Here is a 16725-nt window from a genome sequence, read left to right as displayed (position 1 = left end):
GTAGAATCATTCAAAACATAGGGGAAAAATATGGTTAAGAATGTAGCCAACTGGCTTGCGAAGAAATAAGAAAACTGAGAAAAATGCAGCTTAAACAAGTATCTTCAAACAGGAATGGATCTTTTAGCCGATGGGAGGATAGATAATCGCATTCACCTCTTCCTCAATCTATCCTATCCACGACTTTTCTCGCAACACCTGTTCTGGTGCCCTTTAACCAGGCTCTTCGCTGCACATTCGCGAATATTAGGGATAAACCTTAATATTTACTTCTCCCTCCTCGCTTTTCCAGCTGGTCAAACATAAGGCTCTAATTTCCCAGCTATTTTGCTCGTATCTAGCTGGATCTTTCCCGCACCTCTGCAGTTGCCAAAATATGCCAATAAAAAGCTTTAATTTGGCTTTCCAGATCTTTCGGTTATGATATGCGTTGTTCTTTCACGCCATAAATAAATGCGGAGGCGAAACAAAACATCAAACGAATAGATGTATTATTTTGCCACTTCTCCAAGTGTCTTCAGAAAACAAAACGAAAATACGACAGATCTTAGGAACGGAGACATGGTTACAGCTGTAGGTCAAGAGAGCATGGAGCCCAGTAAAACAGGGAAGAAGGTACCAATGCCAAACGAAGTAAAAAAATAAACGAAAATACCCTCAAACGTACGCATTTGGAAATAGAGTATATAGAGCTTTAAAAGTTGTTTTGGCAGCATTCCTTTAGAATGTGTTGGATGAAAACGAAACATTTAAATATTATCATACCATTCATTGCCATCAGGCGGTTTCTTGTGTATATGGGGTAATTTATTATCTCTTAACACATTATAAACATAAAATAAACAAAACTGCGTTTCGTATCAGACTTGGTATGCTGTTTGGAGTTTTCTAGAAACGGCCGGGGGAAGTGATGCCATAAAGGCGTTGAAGTCCGGAATCAAATCTTTATATCCTTGGAGGACCTATATGTGGAAACGTGTCAGACATAGAAACATAGAAATGCAATAATAGTCTAAAAAACTGAAACATGCGAGTCATTTGAGGAGTTCTTTACCTGTTGGAAAGATTGCTGCAAATCATGGAAGTGCGGCTGATTCAACGATTTATGCGGGAATATCGCGATAGCATGGAAATAATCCGAAAGACAACTTTCCATAGCTTTTGGATTTTGCCGGACGATTTGATTGAACCCAAAAAATGAGCTTGCCTTCTCACGCGTAAAGTCTATCTTCGCCATTGACCGGAGGAACATATCCGCGAATTCTCCTAAATGGGGAGCAAGCTGCTCGGGGCATCCGATCCCCAACCGGCCCAGTGCCATTGCGGCGTTCTCATTGACAGAATCGGGGACTTCTTCGTTGCTCACGATTGTAGTGAGTGCCTGGTAGAGATTTTCTAGGAATGGAGCCATGCCGGCTTTACTGGCAGCCGCAATTTCGCCACTAGCCCAGCAAGCATTGTTGATCACACGGAGAGCATTCTCTGACTCATCGTCTCTTATTGAGTTAAGATCAAGCTGTTTGATTAGAATGGGAACTATGGTATGGAGGACGGGTTCGACCGTAGGGAAAATATTGATAGCACAATCTCCAAGGAGGGCATAGGATGATATCCGCACTTCCCAATTGGAATCTTCCAGGCAGAAGCAAAGGAGCTCGAAGAGCGGTGGTTGCGATGTTCTCACAAGTTCTGAACTTTTCTGGGGTTCGATGGCCTGTATGATAGCACCAAGCATGTCTAGGCTTGTTACTAGAAAATCCTTATCTGGCTCATCGCCAGTGTTGTTATTAATGGCAGTGAGGTAATCCTGGATATTGGTGTATAAGATTTTAATACACCTGGTGAATATTGGAGGTGCAAACGGCGAGAAAGCATCGCCGTATGCGGCGGCAACGTAACCCAAGCATTCCAAAAGAGGGAAAAGCTCTCTCGACTGATCGGATAATTTGTTCCATCGTTTGATAAGTGCAGGCATGAGAATTTCCACCAATTCAGGTTTTGCCAGTTCAGACATTACATTTTCAGCTAAGGTTTGGACACAGTCGTAGAGCACGTACATGTTTCGATCTTTGTATTTCTCAAAACACAGAACGAATTGTCGTAATATCGGCTGGCAATAGGGCAGAAGGTTCATGTCCGATTTCATTTCTAGGCTTGTAAATGCCGATGCAGCTGCCTCCTGGACCTTCTTATTGTTGTCCAACATCCTGTGCAAAATTCCCTCCATCATCGGTTCGAAATAGACTGCCTTCTCAGCCTCAGGGAGGTGAGCAGCCCACTCTGAATATCTCCCCAGGCACCAGCAAGTAATTTTCCTGACGATTGGTTCGGGGTCAGAGAGGAGTGATATAAGGTAAGGGATGAGTTCTGGTAAATGAGGCGTAACGGTATCCATGCAACCATCTGCTATAGCCCCTAACGCTAGAACAGCTGCTTCTCGATTTGTCCACTGGGTATGCCGTAGGTTGTCCTTTAGATATGGCAGTATTATTTCGAAAACAGGCTGGTGATAAACGTTAGCAAAGACATCTAGTGCAGCGGCTGAGCATTTTCGTAATGTCCACTCTGCTTCAGGGTCATCGTCTCCAAACTCGTCATAATCATCTGCTATCTCTCCCTCGCTTAAATCATCATCGCCACCGACTCCTTCATTGGCAGGAGCATCACCGTTAGCTTTGCCGTCACCGCCGGCAGACTGTAACCGAGAACCTTTAGATTTGGCAAACTGAGGCTTCAGATCTTCTATCTTGTCTTCAGTTTCGGCGTCATCCTCTTCTCCAGCTAAAAGTATCGCGTCGTCTTCATCATATATCATACTGCGAAGTAAAACCGGTATAATTTTACCTAGGTATGGAACTATGGGTTCTTGTAGTTTTTTCTGTTCCCCAACAGCGAGCCAGAATTCCGCTGCATCCAAAGCCAATTCCGGGTCTTCAGGGTCATGCTGCTGCAAGAGTACATACTCGACCAGGCCTGCCATATGAGGAACAAGTTTATCAGGGGCAATATCGACAAGTTGAACAAATGACTGGCATACTGTCCGCCGAACATCTGTATTCGGATCGCTGGCAAGCTGGAAGACGTGATTGAGAAATGTATCTAGAGAGCCGATTAAAACATCGGACCTTTGAGAGAGGAACATGTGAATGGTTGAGAGAGCTGTAGCGCGGATTTTCGGGCTAGGATTGGATGTGCATTGCAATAACCTAGGTATAATAATATTTAATGGGCGCTGACCCTGGAAATCTTTGTCCAGGAGCTTTTTATTATCCTCGCAGACCTTCGCAAGGGCTGACATGGCTGCCTCTTGGGTTAAAATTGGTACTGATCCCGAGGAATTGCAGACCAAAGATAGGAGTTCGTCCAGTAGATTTGGCCATGCTAGTAGACCGCCTCGCGCAACAATCTCCGCAATTATGGACCCGGCTGAATTTCGAATCTGGGGGGATGGATCCTGAAGGACTGCAAGTGCTGAGGATCGAATATACGCCAGACTCTCTGGCGCAACTGTTCCGTATGCAATCTTAAGTTTCGTTTTCAGATTCAACGAGGCTGCAACTCGAATGACATTATATGTTTCGGGGCTAAAACCAATCTGAGGAGGGGGTTGGGGGGTGCTGAAAAGGTATGTGAGATAATTTGCAAAGTCCGGGGACGTTGTGGCTTGCACCAGCATCTGCGAAACAATCGCCATTAGCTAGCTACACCTGAGAGGAGCGAAGGGAGGAGAACAAATCCCTTTTTGATGCGAAAGTTTTGAAACGATGGGGCAAGGGGGTACAAACGTACCTGCTCAGCATGTTTTCGGACAGAGCTATCAGATCCATTGAGTGAATCGTTTAAGAACCCAGCCAGTTGCCTCAATGGCTCGTCCTGCGGTTGCCATGCCATAGTGATAGAAATCCGTAGAGAAATGCCCACCACAGAACTTTATCTAGAGTGCGGAGAGCTCTAGGTGAAGAATAAATATATCACGAAAGAGGACGCCCAACGATCAGGTTCCCGGCGACGCGCCCGTATCGCCAGTCAAGAATAGTCCGAACAACAATGCGACTCCTTCCACTGGGTTTCCGGGGGATTTAAGTCTTCGCTGATAACGGATGGGGTGGACTTCTAACTGCAAGACGGTTTTAGCAGGATGGCGGGGTGAAATTAGGCTTATTATTGGAGATGGGATTGAAATCTGCAGGGGGTGACAAGGTCGATGCGGAGGCCAACCTGGTAGATCAAAGACTTGATTTGCTACATGAGAAGTGCCGCAGCCCAAGGGGGGGGGGGAAAAAAAGAGAAGGAAAAGAAAAGAAGAGAAGAGAAAAGAGGAACGAGAGCGCAGGCAGGGTTGTTTGGCAGCAGTGAAATTTTGCGCCAGGATGGATCGTTTGCGGTGGTTTGATAACACGGGGTTGGGTTTTGGCGGTGGCAGTCGTCCCAAAAAGGCATTAACCCGATAAGAGAGGGCGGTGGCGGGCAGCAGAACGCTTGGACACAGAAACAGCAACATCCAAACTTCCGATGGATTATTTTGAATATAACAGTACAACTTGTCCCTGTCTTGCCAGCAGCGGTGAAGAATTGACTACAACAATTCATGTTGTCCCAAGAGAAAACGTGGCCTACATGAAATGCGTTGATCCAGTTAATTTTTCTTTGTGTGTTTGGCCCTGCTTTTTGGTCGCTTCAGGTACCTATACATATGACTCAAATCATGTCCACCGACGCATATAAGCCACACACGATTTGGGGCTGTAGAGATGCCCCACCTATGACCTATCTCCCTACCCTTGAAATAAACCGGGCTGTCTTGGACATAAGAATATACGGGGCGGTTCGGACAGGAAAAGAAATGATCAAACAGTCCATTTTTCGAGGTCGATATCTTAAGATATGCATGGATTGGATCGGGCATCTCCGCTGGTTTCTGGTAAAATAGACGATTACCTCGCTGACGTTGCATAGGTTGCTGAAGAACCAATTCCGACAATCTCTGGGAATGGTTGGTCGTCATAGTTAGTTATCCAAGCGATTGTTAGCAGTACATATGTGCGCATCACACACTAGGAATTTTTGCAACTTTGGTCGAAATCAAGCGAGACGAATATCCACCTTCATCTCGTTTCCAGAAGCGATCTTCTCTATCTCACCAAGGATCAGGGGCCAAGGGGGTCTTGACTGGATTCTTTTTTGCTTCTAGAACATATCAAATACGTCAAAACCTTCCCGAATTAGGGCCCCCCGGGAAGCAAGCCGACAAGGCTCCGTTGATGATGCTCGCTAGATCCGAATCCCCTAGCATTAAAACCAGGAGGTTATGACTTTCATCGATTCTGTGCTGCTGGAACTCAACGTCTTCCTCTCTACGTTCAGTTTGGCTTTCGCTGATTTTCTCTTTGTGGGCTATATTCGGTTGGTTGTCAATCCCATCCCCGTGAATTCACATATGAATGCACTCCCATATGCCTTATGCAAATCTTACAAGAAATATTTCAAACGCTTCTCTCCTAGTGGTTCACCCTTAATAAATAAGGATTCCTTTTACCCTTGGATCTTTTACATATTAGTTTCGGTCCCCAATGACTGGCGCGACAAAGGCACCCTTGGCTCACGGTTGTCCGACGGAAACAGTCCGACTGTGTAGATTACTAATATTTCAAAAGGCGCAAGACAAAGGGGGTAACCTCTTCAGTTTGGTATTCAGCTCTATGTGAGAGGGAAGTGGATGGCTATTCCTCTCTTCCCCATGAAGTTGTGATAACCTGAACACAGGAAGTTCCCATTCACATTACTCTGCCGCAAGCAGAAGCAAGCATTTTGGATGATGAAAAGTATGAACAAATGATCATAGCCGATTCAACGGCCGTTCCCTCCTCCGCAGCGTATATGTCTAAAAAAGAACATTCGAACGCTTATCACCTGGGTATCTTCATACGTAATGCATGAATGCTGTTCATCAACAACACAATCAAGGGAAAGAACAAAAGGAGAATATTACAAGGTGACAATAAAGGGATTCACTAGCCATCTTATGACGAGAACAAAAAGGACTTCAAGCCCAAACCAACTTCTTTATATCAAATACCAAGTGTTCCAAATACCCCGTACGCTTCTTCGCATCAGTCAACGAAATAATCTCCACTTCTTCAACCATCGACCGCGTATCGATATCTCCAGGACCGCCGCTGGCGTCACTACCTGGCTCAAACGCACTCCGGAGCGCAGTGTGTTCAATCTCTTCACAGATCGCACGTGCTGAATCCCTTACTTCAAGCTGCACATTGCCAACTGCATTTCTGGTGGTCAGGTTGGTTTGCGGGAGGATTTTGAACGCCATGAAGCGTGAGGAAGGGTGTTTACTGCCTGGTTTGAATAGAGAGGAGATATCCCAGTCCGGGCCTGGTGTTGAGGTTGGGCTTCGGGCAGGTGCTGGAGTTACTGCCGCTGTTGATGTTGAGATTGGGGTTTTATCGGCAGACAGCTCGGCTGACGATGATTGCTGGGATTTCTGCTGGATGAGGCTTTGGAGGGAACGTGTATTTACGCGCAGAATACTTTCTGCGCCGGACTTATACGTGATCACCACGCCCACGTTGTGCTTTGGGTCCATCTGGACGTCGATAAGGGTTGAGGTGATGTAGGTGCCATAGTTGATACTGGTAATGGAACGAAGATCAATGCGCTCAAAGGAGGTTACTTTGTCCGTGTCCCAGTCGAAGCGACAGCAGTAGACTGCCGCATTTGTCAGTAAGAGGACGGACTGTTCGAATGGTAGTGAGCGTAAAGTGTTCGGCTGATTGGGGCTGGAAACCGTCCACCCTCCCACCAGTTCCTCGGAGTCATCGCTAATGACGATCTGGCAGCTGGTGTCGATGGCATGTTGCCGTACTTTCTCGATGGATATTCCAGGGTCTGTGGACATTAGGTTCATCTCAAACTCATCGAAAACACGCGTTGTGACGATCCCGAGCAGGTAATCAATGCAAGATTGTGAGAAGTAATCATTGACTATATTGTTAAAGTAGCGTGACAGGGTTAACCCTAGGTCATTGAGCGCACCGCGAACATCTCGTTTCCTCGTTCTCGTGTAGTCGCCTTTCAGAGCAGCAGTTGAGGAGTACTGTTTGGATATTGCATCTCCATTATCGGCCCACAGAACATTGAACCACTGCGTAGATGTGCTGGTTCGCAGGTCGATAGAGTAACCCTCGTTTTCAAGCTGCTTCTCCAATGCTTGTTGGGCAAACGCACACTGAGTAACACCCGTGCGATCTAAACAGTCCATACAATTTGTCCTAACGATGCCAGCCTGACTTTTCAAAGTCGTGTGGTTTTGTATGACAGTACTGCCAAATCGATCTAGTGTTCCCGAAATGGAATCGACTAGGCGCTGGACGTTTTCAAATTTCATTCCACGGCACTCTGTGTGGAAGTCAAACCATGTGAACCCGATTCTGGGTGAGTCCGGATTGTCTCGTTTGTTATAAGTGTCCATGAAACGTTCGTACGTCTCTCCAATATTGGCCTCGACGCCATATTTGTCTAGTAGACATACGGCCTGAATTTCGCCATACCGCCTGCTAAGGTCGTGTAAATGCCTTTCAAAGGATTCTTGATTTGTTTCAGTGGAGTAGTGAAGAACAGGTATTGGCTTGAAATAATACGGAGATTGGGAGAAGTATAGCGGAATCGACCCGCGAACTTGCAGTAGAGAGTACACCTTGTCACAAGGATTCCACGATGGCCTAGACAATATTTGTTCTGTCTGAACAAAATTTGCTACATTGCCTTCGTCGTCTACTCCTCTTCGAAGATATCGAAGTCCTGGACGCTTAACTGACCGACGCGAAATCAAAGTGAGAAGAAACTTGTCATTTTCTTCTTCATTATCTGCTCTGGCTGCTTTAGGTGGATTCCGAAGAGTCTTGGATTCCCCTTCTAGAGGGACGGCAGCATCCGGAGCATCTGGAGCTTTTGCAGACTTCTTAACGGTAAATTCCTGTTGTCCCACGAACCCCTGAATCAGGGGAAGAACGAATGAATAATGTCCACTGTCAATGAAAGGGGTCATCAAGTTTCGATTCCAGAAATACTATAGCAAAAATCAATAAGAGTCGATAAACAGTGGAAAAGTAGCAAGGCTTCATACCATGGGGTCCGCTATTCTATGGAGGGGTACTGGGGACCTTTGAGGATCCGGGACCCCAAACTTTCTTGTGATGTCGCAATCGTAAGAAAAATAAAAATTTCGTGAACTGAACAGCATCTCCGTATAGCGCATAAACTTTGGCATTAGCTCGTAGGTTGCTGTTCCTGTTACCGGAGCATCAATTTCCTGCGGGGCAGAAGAGGCTTTCTGCCCGTTAGACGAGAGGTCATCGAGCTCCAAGATATCATTTTTGTTGTCCCCGCTCTTTCTTCCTTTAAACGAACCCACAGCGGCGGGGTCAATCATCCCTTCGAAGCCCACATCTTGAGACGGTCTATTCTCCCTTGGCCACTCATTCTTGGAAAACCAGCGGGACGCGAACCCGCCGTACAGACCTCGTTTCTTTATAACATCTTCAGCAATAGTGCTTCCACTCCTGGCGTTATGGTTTAGCGGAGGGAGTATTTCTTGCTCTGGGGATTCTGGAACCTCTACGTCACGGTCTTCGCTGCTACGACCAATGGAGAGATTTGTTTCGCTCCCTGATGATAAAGCGCCAATATCATCTTGTTTGTGGGTGGAGATATGGGTTTGGGCTTTCTTAATTGCTTTAGCTGCCTCCGCCTGAGACGAAAGTGGAAGGATAGCTACGCCTGTAATGACAAAAATAGGCTTCCCTAGGATCTGAGCTACCTGTTCGCACTGAGTGATGGATATTAGGAACGAGAACGAGGCGAGGGAGAGTAGGCCTAGGAACGGGAAAAAAGACGGTTAAATAAAATCACCAACAATCGATTCAATGCGGGATAGAATCGGGAGCTCACCAACAACGCCATGCGATTCTAGACAAGCGTCATCGGTGCTTGAGGGGGTTGGCGGGGAGTATATACGGCGAGTTTTGTATTCGATTTGCAGAGCGGAGGATCGATTGTTTCCAGGAGTACGCTGGTGAGAGTTTGCGTCGGGTTGAAGGATAAGCCCGTCCACAGCAGCAAAAATCAACAGCTTCCTCGCCAGTCGCGGCATTTTCTTGTCTCACTGCCAGGAAGGCCTGCGTTCTGGAACTTCTTCACTACATTGAGGTTTCCAAAGTTTCCATCAGTGTATTTAATTGTGAAGCCCGCTTTGAAGCCCGCTGAAGTAACCCTCTTCCAACTTATGTCACCGTGGTCACCCACTCGGCTTGAACTTCTGCCGAGTTCTGCTGATCATGCTATTTCGCTAAATAAATGGACTTTAAACTAAATTATAGGTAAGTATTTATATGATTTATTTTGGCTCTATTTGCAATAGTTAATATATACATCACTTTTATGAAAATATTTATTACAATACTGAGATATCTGTATCAGGGTAGCTAACTATAACAACGGGTGATTTGGGGGGTTAAAACTCCCCTCAGTAGGTTGTGTTAAATGTTAAGGTCATCATCCTCTTTAGCAGTCTAACCATCAACCCCTAATTAACTGACATTTAGAAATACTCATCTCGTCTCCAGCCACTCAAGAAATCCGAGAATTAACTATTCAAAAACTAGAGCCAGTTCACCAACAATGCTTTGGAAGGCCGCTCTCTTTGACCAAGGGTTTTTGAAACGGAGGACGGACCTTTCAATCTTGCTAGGCGTGATTCGAATTTACATTTTAGACCGTCTTGCTAGGAGCAGTAATATTTAATCAAACTTAAGACTACAAATTTCCAAAATCTTGCAAATGGTCTGATTCCTGCATTTGAAACTCCTCCGACGACTTCCGTCTGGTATACATTTCATTCAGGGTCGTTGTCGAACAGCGAAATAAAACTGAGCAATTCCAACAAATCAGCTGTTGCATCGTTGATAAAACTACAGCAATCCGTCCCACCCACAAATACAATCCAAAACGTATACCACTGGAGATGGTTCCCCCCGTCACGCCAGATGTCCCTGGACTGTTGCCTCAGACGTACGGCTGAAGTCCTATAAAGTGTGGTCCAAACACTGGGAAATCATCCTGAACCGAGTATATGTCTGGCAGCCGCAATAGGTTGTCGTGGTCAAGACTGGTTAGATGAAATATGTCTTCTGCCAGGGGCGATTTGTAGGGGAGAAGAAGGATAACAAACTGCGACACACCGAAGTTGAGCAAGGCATGATGAGTAGGGGGTCAACACCAGTTGTAGATTGGATGCGCACAGATGCTTCATCATCTCTTCCCCATGTTGTTCGTGATAGCTTCGCAGGAGGCTAGTATTTGTTCCGAATCGCGAAAGAAGAATTCTGCATTTCCGGCTCAGAACGTAGCCACAATTTCTTGTGTCAACTATACAAACGAAAGAAAGATATAGCAGTTGGGGGATAGTCTGTCTTCTCGGTTTTGTGCCTTTGCGAAAATCGGAATGTTGTTGAAATTGCCCAAGTTGAAACCCGCTTAGTTGTTAAACCCGCAAACAGCATGTTTGCCAGACATGCAAACTGAGCATTGACATCATCCTCATCATCCTCAACATCAAATAAACATCGAACCTGGGAGAACCGCAGCAAGAAGCAGCGCCAGGAAATATATATATACACATAGATCCCAAGCCCCTTTCTTGGATCGCACCGGTATAACCTACGGGATACCCAACAAGCAGTGGATTGACCGGGAAACCTCAATCACGGGGGAGCTTACTACGAATTATTACAGAAACCCGCAGCTGCAAGCATGGCGGACGAAGGTGGCTGGAGTACTATCGAGTCGGACGAGGTTTGTCTCTTCCGCTCCCTTACTTGGACCGGATCTGCTTCAATTGCTGTTGTGTCCAGAATCTCCACGATATATACTTAGCTATTAACCTGAGCATCTATGCTTTTAAAAACATGACTGAACGCACTGCTGAACTGCTGAACACAGGGTGTTTTCACCTCGTTGATAGAGAGCCTTGGGGTCAAGGATGTCCAATTCGAAGAGCTTATATCTCTCGATGCAGACACCATCCGGTCGTTAAGGTATAGTGCTCGCTCCTACCTATTAGACCCACCGCCAGAGGCAATCTGAACAATATACTAAATTCTCCCACCCCACAGCCCCGTATACGGCGTAATCTTCCTCTTCAAATGGGTTAGCGGCCAATCCCGCAACTCGGCTACGCCGCAAGACGGCACCTACGACCGTGACGCAACCGATGACGGCCTCTTCTTTGCAGCTCAAACTATCCAGAACGCCTGTGGCACGCAGGCCGTCCTATCCGTAATTCTCAACCAAGATTCCACGACCCAATCCTCACAAATGGGTATCGATATCGGGCCCGAGCTCCGCGATTTCAAGGACTTCACGACAGGATTCCCACCAGAGCTACGCGGGGAGGCTCTTAGCAATTCCACACGGATTCGCAACTCGCACAATGCCTTTGCGCGCGCTTCGCCGTTCGTCGACGAGACGTCCCGCCCATCTCTCTCCGAGGAGGATGCTGAGCTATACCATTTCATAGCATATACTCCATTTAAAGGTGTCTTGTATGAATTGGATGGATTGCAACCTTTCCCCATTAGCCATGGGCCGTGTGAGGAAGGGTCGTTTCCAGAAAAGGTTATTGAGGTGTTGCAGAGGAGGATTGCCAGGTACCCTGAGGGGGAGATTCGGTTTAATCTGATGGCAGTAGTGAAGGATCTTAGGGTGCGGGCGCAGGAGATAGGGGATGTAGAGATGTTGGAGAGGCAGAAGAGGAAAAGGAGGGCGTGGGCAAGCGAAAATGCGTTGAGGAGGTGTAATTTTATCGGGTTTATTGGGGAGGTGGCTAAGGGTGTTGTCGGGATGAAGATTAAAGAGGGGGAGGAGGCCTACGAGAAATGGGTTGAGGGCGCAAAGAAAGAGACACAGCGGAGGTTGGAATTGAGGAGGGCGAGAGGGGTGAGTGGGGGGGATCTGGAGTAGCGACGGAGGAAATTTTACGAACAACTAGGCGGGGTTAGTTAGCATGCTTTTATCCTTTGCCGGTTATGGTATAAATTCTCTTAATATGGCCATTTCTTTCGGGTATTTTCATTATGATTCCCCAGTTCGCTTTTGAAAGATCATCCATCAATGAGAATTCCAGGCAACTTATTCTGCGATGCGTCATCCTGCACCCAATTTCACAATCTGTTTCCTCCAATTGCATCTCATTCTTCTACTAGCCGGATCTTCAAATACAAGAACTTCTGTGCATGTGCTCCGTATGTATCGTCCATACGATATAATAGCCCATCAAGCAAAACGCAGGTGGATCGACAAATCAATCAACGACATAATCAGTCTCCAATGGTCAATTTAGCAAGCGCAATACCAAATACTCGTACCAAACTCTGCGGAAATCCACGGTATCGTAGCCAAAAAAAAAAAATAATAAAAAAACCACCATGCAGATTAAACAGGGAAAATTTTTAATAAAGAACGACCTTGGAACAAAAAAGGCAACCCACTTCCTGCTATGAGTGAAAGAAAGGTTAAGCTCTAAATATATTTTATTAAAACAGAAAACTCCAGAAACACCAGCAATGATGCAGGCAAAAGGACCAAACACGAACACAAATGAACAACGGAAACGATGGCGTATTTGAGCGCCCTAGTGCAATTTTCGAAGCAAATGCAGGCGGTGGATTCACCCGGGCTAGGGTGATAGCCGTAATTCTGTTGAAACTGTCACTTCCCACCAGCATTCGTAACCGTCCTCAAAACCCCAATTTCCATGCTTTCAAGTATGCAACTTTCAATACCCAATTACATGTCCCTTGATACGCTCGGCCATGTCAGTAGGCAACTCGCTCTCTTTTATAAGACCTAGCGACAACATATCCGCCCAGAAGAAGAGAGCCCGATCCTGTGCGTAAGCTAGGTAATCAAATTCTCCCGTGTGTTCGTCGGCTATCTCACTGAGGTGGTCGCTTCCGTCGTTTGATTCCGCGGTGCTTGTTTCCTCCATTTCGGCCATTGTTTCGGGCGCCTGTTTCTCTGTCGTTGTTGAAGCAGCAGAGGCGGAAGCTGCTGCTGCGAGAGCTTCTTCCATCCCAGTGATTTTGGCCTGGACGATCCCCCACGCCACCCACTGCGCAGAATTCGCCGCACGCCAGAGTAAGGTTTCGCGGAGGAGACTACGTATTTCTAGATCAAGAGCTTGATCGGCTCGATCGTTAACCTGTCGCGAAGATGGTTGGATAGGCGAATCCTGACTGTCAAGCATAAAGGGAGACAAGCGGGGGCTGTTGGAATGTGTAGCATAGACTGGAGTCCCCACAGCGCTCGATGAGGTACTTGTATCCGGAACTGAAGTGGGTGCGGACTGGGTATCACGTCTTTCCGTCGATTGTATGATGTGTGGTCGATGATTGAGATATGCTCTAACGAATCGTTCCTGCTCTTCAGGGGTGGGGTACCACTTTGTATTGCATGCCCATGGCCGGTCTGGATCGTGGTAGTTATAGCACCATTCCGTCTAGCGTAGTTATTTAGCTGACGAAAAATTACTGCTGACAGTGAAACCTATCAATGGAGGAATCAACTTACAAAGTGGTTGCAGAACTCCAGACCGCGAGTGTTGGCTGACGCATACTCAAAGTCGATGACTACAAGCTGCTTATGCTCGTTCGGAGGTAGCAGAAGAGGAGATTCTCCGCTTGGCTCAAGGCGGAGAAGGTTGCCATATTGCGTCTAGTAGAATATCAGTGTTTGCGACTCGCGAGAAACCATTGGTAAGACATAGACAGACAGTACTTACGTCATTGTGAGCAAATATAAGCTGTTGATTAATTGCAGCTGCTCCGCCGTAGAAATTTACCAGCCACTTCCGATAAGCGTCAACTGCCATCCGGAACTTTGGCCATGGCAAACCGCACACAAAGCCTTGTCGCCGCCAGCACTCTGTTTCAGACTTGGACTGATTATGCGAAGACATAATTTCGCGATCCAACCACGATGCCACCTGTTTGCATCTCTCAACCCATTTATCCCAGTTCTTCCATATAGACGGACCCCCCTCTATCTCTTCGGGCAACAGTTCAATGCCATCATGCAGCTCCCGCATTCGTTTGGCAATTTGTTTAGAGGTCTCCGGGTTTCGAATGTCCTTTGGCGTGAGAGTTCTGGCATGAAAATACTGTTCGAAACGGCCATTGTTAAACGACCCCAGTACACGGGGTCCGATATTCCGTTTTGCCAGACGCCGCAGAATTTGGAGTTCATTCTTTCGATCAATCAAATGTTCCACTTGCGGCCCGTAGATGCGCAATAAGAGTTGCCTGGTAAGTAGTGTTAACTCATGTAATGGACCCCGGACTTCTGAATGGCATAAACTTACGGAGGAGGACGCTTAGGCGCAAGTGAAGAAGTACTAGGTGAGTTTTGCGGTGGAGAGACAACATATACGGCATTTGTTAGTGCTCCACTAAGGCGAACAACCTCAATATTACGAGAGTCTTCGATAGGGACTCGTCTCCAGCCCCTTAAGCCCAGCGTATGCGTCAGGCGTACGATTTCATATTTGAATCTTATCCAATGTTCTTTGTCCTTAGAAGCGGGTTTATTTAAGCCCTGGTTCCCGAAATCACTGTCCGCTTCACCTCCGCCGTATAAAAGAGTTTTGGAGTTGTCAAGGGCAACATTAGCATTGGGCACAGCTTGATCAGCATCCGAGTAATTAGAATCGGATATAGAACCCCGCCTTAGGCTTCTTGTACTAGTTCGACGCCTGAGAGAGATTGACGATCTCTTCCGGCGGATTACAGTACTTGGAATACCTTCCTTCCCACTAACCGGATATTGTGCTAAAATCTGCTCTAGTTTTTCCAAAGCCAATGTTCCATCCGAGCATTGGGAATCACTTCTCTGCCGAGTTGCCGCATGGGTAGCGTCTCCAGAGGCCATAGCCGGCACGGGGGATTCTGTGGCACCAGTCTTCTTCATCCTCCGCACTGAAGACTTGGCTTTCTCTTGTTGCAACCAGTCACGGACTTGTGCGAGCAAAGTTAGCTGAGCATGGGAGCTTTCCTCAACATTGCGACCCTGCATTTCGGGGTCACTCTCATCTTGAATGACTGATTCAAATTTGAAGCTCTGGATTTGAGTGCTTAGCGAGCCCAGTGAAGCCATAGAAGGGGGAGAAGAGTGGGGCGCTGGCCGTGCTGTTACTCTCCTTCCTGTGCTAGCACGATGTTGCTTGATTGGCCGACTTTCCACGCCAGGTCGACCAGGCAAGTCTCCAGTCGTTGGTTGACATTGTGGGCTAGTGGTATCTGTCCTTGGGCCCATATTTCCTGCCGTTTTCTGTTAGTAAATCTATGTTATAGAAGTATTGGTTTGATTTCGGGTAAAAGCACTCGCAACTGAAGAGATGCATATATGATGAAAGAGGATAGTTCAGAAATGTGTATATGACGCCAAAGTACTAAACCATGATATATTTAGTTCTCCTATTCTCTTGTAGAATTCAGAGAGTCCAACCAAAAGGAACGCACATTCCGACCCACCAGGAGTCGGGGCCGGCCTCAAGTCATCAAACTCAACAGGTTTCATTTTACAGAAGGGTAGTACAAAAAAAAAATGCAACAATACAAGTCTTCTCAAACAGATAAAAAAAAATAACCAACTCCTGTACTCAAATACTAAAACAAACCACCCAACCGCATAGAACACTGCAGCAAAATTAGAATCCAACTTACTAGAAACGCCATTTTGCGGTTCCACGGGTTCTTTGGAACCGACGGAGGTATTAACGACCACGTCCTCCATATTGGAGGGCATTATCACAGCAAGCTGCTTTTCGACGGGTGTGATGGGTGAACCTCAGCCTAGTGCATAGGGATGAAAAAGGTAGAAGAGCAGAAAAGAAAATAAAGGCATCAAATCTGCTTATATTCTAGAGGGAATAGCGGCGTAGGATTCGTTTCTACCCCCCCACCCTTTTTTTTCCAGTTTCGTTCTAGGATTCACTCTGTGTATGGATGAGCTCATTTGCCCATTTGCATGGAGAGATGGAGCGAACGAAACTGTAATATCAGTGAGGGCATGTTGGGGAAGAGGCGGCGGTAACGTTATTGTGGTCTCTATCGAAATCAAACAGGGAACTTCCGATGGCAATGATTGATGCGCCCATAGAGAGAACCGGATGACTTGACATGCGATGGCAGCTGTCGGAGAGCGAGATGAAAATGTAGAGAGAGCTCAGGTCCAAGTTATATACATATGTTCTATAATGCACGAGAGTGGTACCTGAGCAGAGGCATCACCATCAACAAAAAGAAGAAATAACAATATTTTTTTTTTTGCCCCCGAGGTTCGAAGTGTGCAGTCCCGGTCTAGCCAAACACAGAAGCGATCATCACCTGATGCTGACTCAGCAGAGCATATCGCTACCCTTTTTCATAACAGATCAACTAACAACAAAAATATTTTGTATTTGGAACGGTTGAAAATGGATGAAAGACAATTAACCAGTTTTTTCTCAATGTTGATATAAAAGATAAATAAATAAGTAAATGATGATGTATGCTAACTGGGTTAGGGGGAAAACATGCTTTGCAAACCCCTGGTAATTAAGCTTTTACCTACATTTCCCGCCTCAACTTTTTTTCAATCTTCGGATGGAGCTTAGCT

At 46.3% G+C, this 16725-nt stretch overlaps 4 protein-coding genes across 4 annotated transcripts; 1 reads left to right on the top strand and 3 right to left on the bottom strand.

Moving 5' to 3' along the window:
- Positions 1–860: 860 nt before the first annotated feature.
- PAAG_05300 (importin subunit beta-2) lies at positions 861–3891 on the bottom strand (the record flags this gene model as incomplete). Its single annotated transcript, XM_002792525.1, has 3 exons — positions 861–962; positions 1055–3676; positions 3790–3891. The coding sequence occupies 3 exons, from the start codon at positions 3889–3891 to the stop codon at positions 861–863; spliced, it is 2826 nt and encodes a 941-aa protein (XP_002792571.1).
- Positions 3892–6043: 2152 nt separating this feature from the next.
- PAAG_05299 (SacI domain-containing protein) lies at positions 6044–9166 on the bottom strand (the record flags this gene model as incomplete). Its single annotated transcript, XM_015845532.1, has 3 exons — positions 6044–8083; positions 8141–8889; positions 8965–9166. 3 exons carry the CDS (start codon positions 9164–9166, stop codon positions 6044–6046), a joined length of 2991 nt encoding a protein of 996 aa, XP_015699758.1.
- A 1658-nt stretch (positions 9167–10824) lies between these two features.
- On the top strand, positions 10825–12033 carry PAAG_05297 (ubiquitin carboxyl-terminal hydrolase; the record flags this gene model as incomplete). Its single annotated transcript, XM_002792522.2, has 3 exons — positions 10825–10866; positions 11014–11108; positions 11187–12033. The coding sequence occupies 3 exons, from the start codon at positions 10825–10827 to the stop codon at positions 12031–12033; spliced, it is 984 nt and encodes a 327-aa protein (XP_002792568.1).
- Positions 12034–12847: 814 nt separating this feature from the next.
- On the bottom strand, positions 12848–15381 carry PAAG_05296 (hypothetical protein; the record flags this gene model as incomplete). Its single annotated transcript, XM_015845531.1, has 4 exons — positions 12848–13570; positions 13642–13785; positions 13853–14372; positions 14432–15381. The coding sequence occupies 4 exons, from the start codon at positions 15379–15381 to the stop codon at positions 12848–12850; spliced, it is 2337 nt and encodes a 778-aa protein (XP_015699757.1).
- Between the last annotated feature and the right edge of the window lie 1344 nt (positions 15382–16725).

The sequence above is a fragment of the Paracoccidioides lutzii genome (assembly GCF_000150705.2).
Source record: "Paracoccidioides lutzii Pb01 unplaced genomic scaffold supercont2.14, whole genome shotgun sequence".
NCBI classification, from domain to species: domain Eukaryota; kingdom Fungi; phylum Ascomycota; class Eurotiomycetes; order Onygenales; family Ajellomycetaceae; genus Paracoccidioides; species Paracoccidioides lutzii.
The sequence above is the reverse complement of the archived record's forward strand: the minus strand, read 5'-3'. Positions and strand labels throughout refer to the sequence as shown.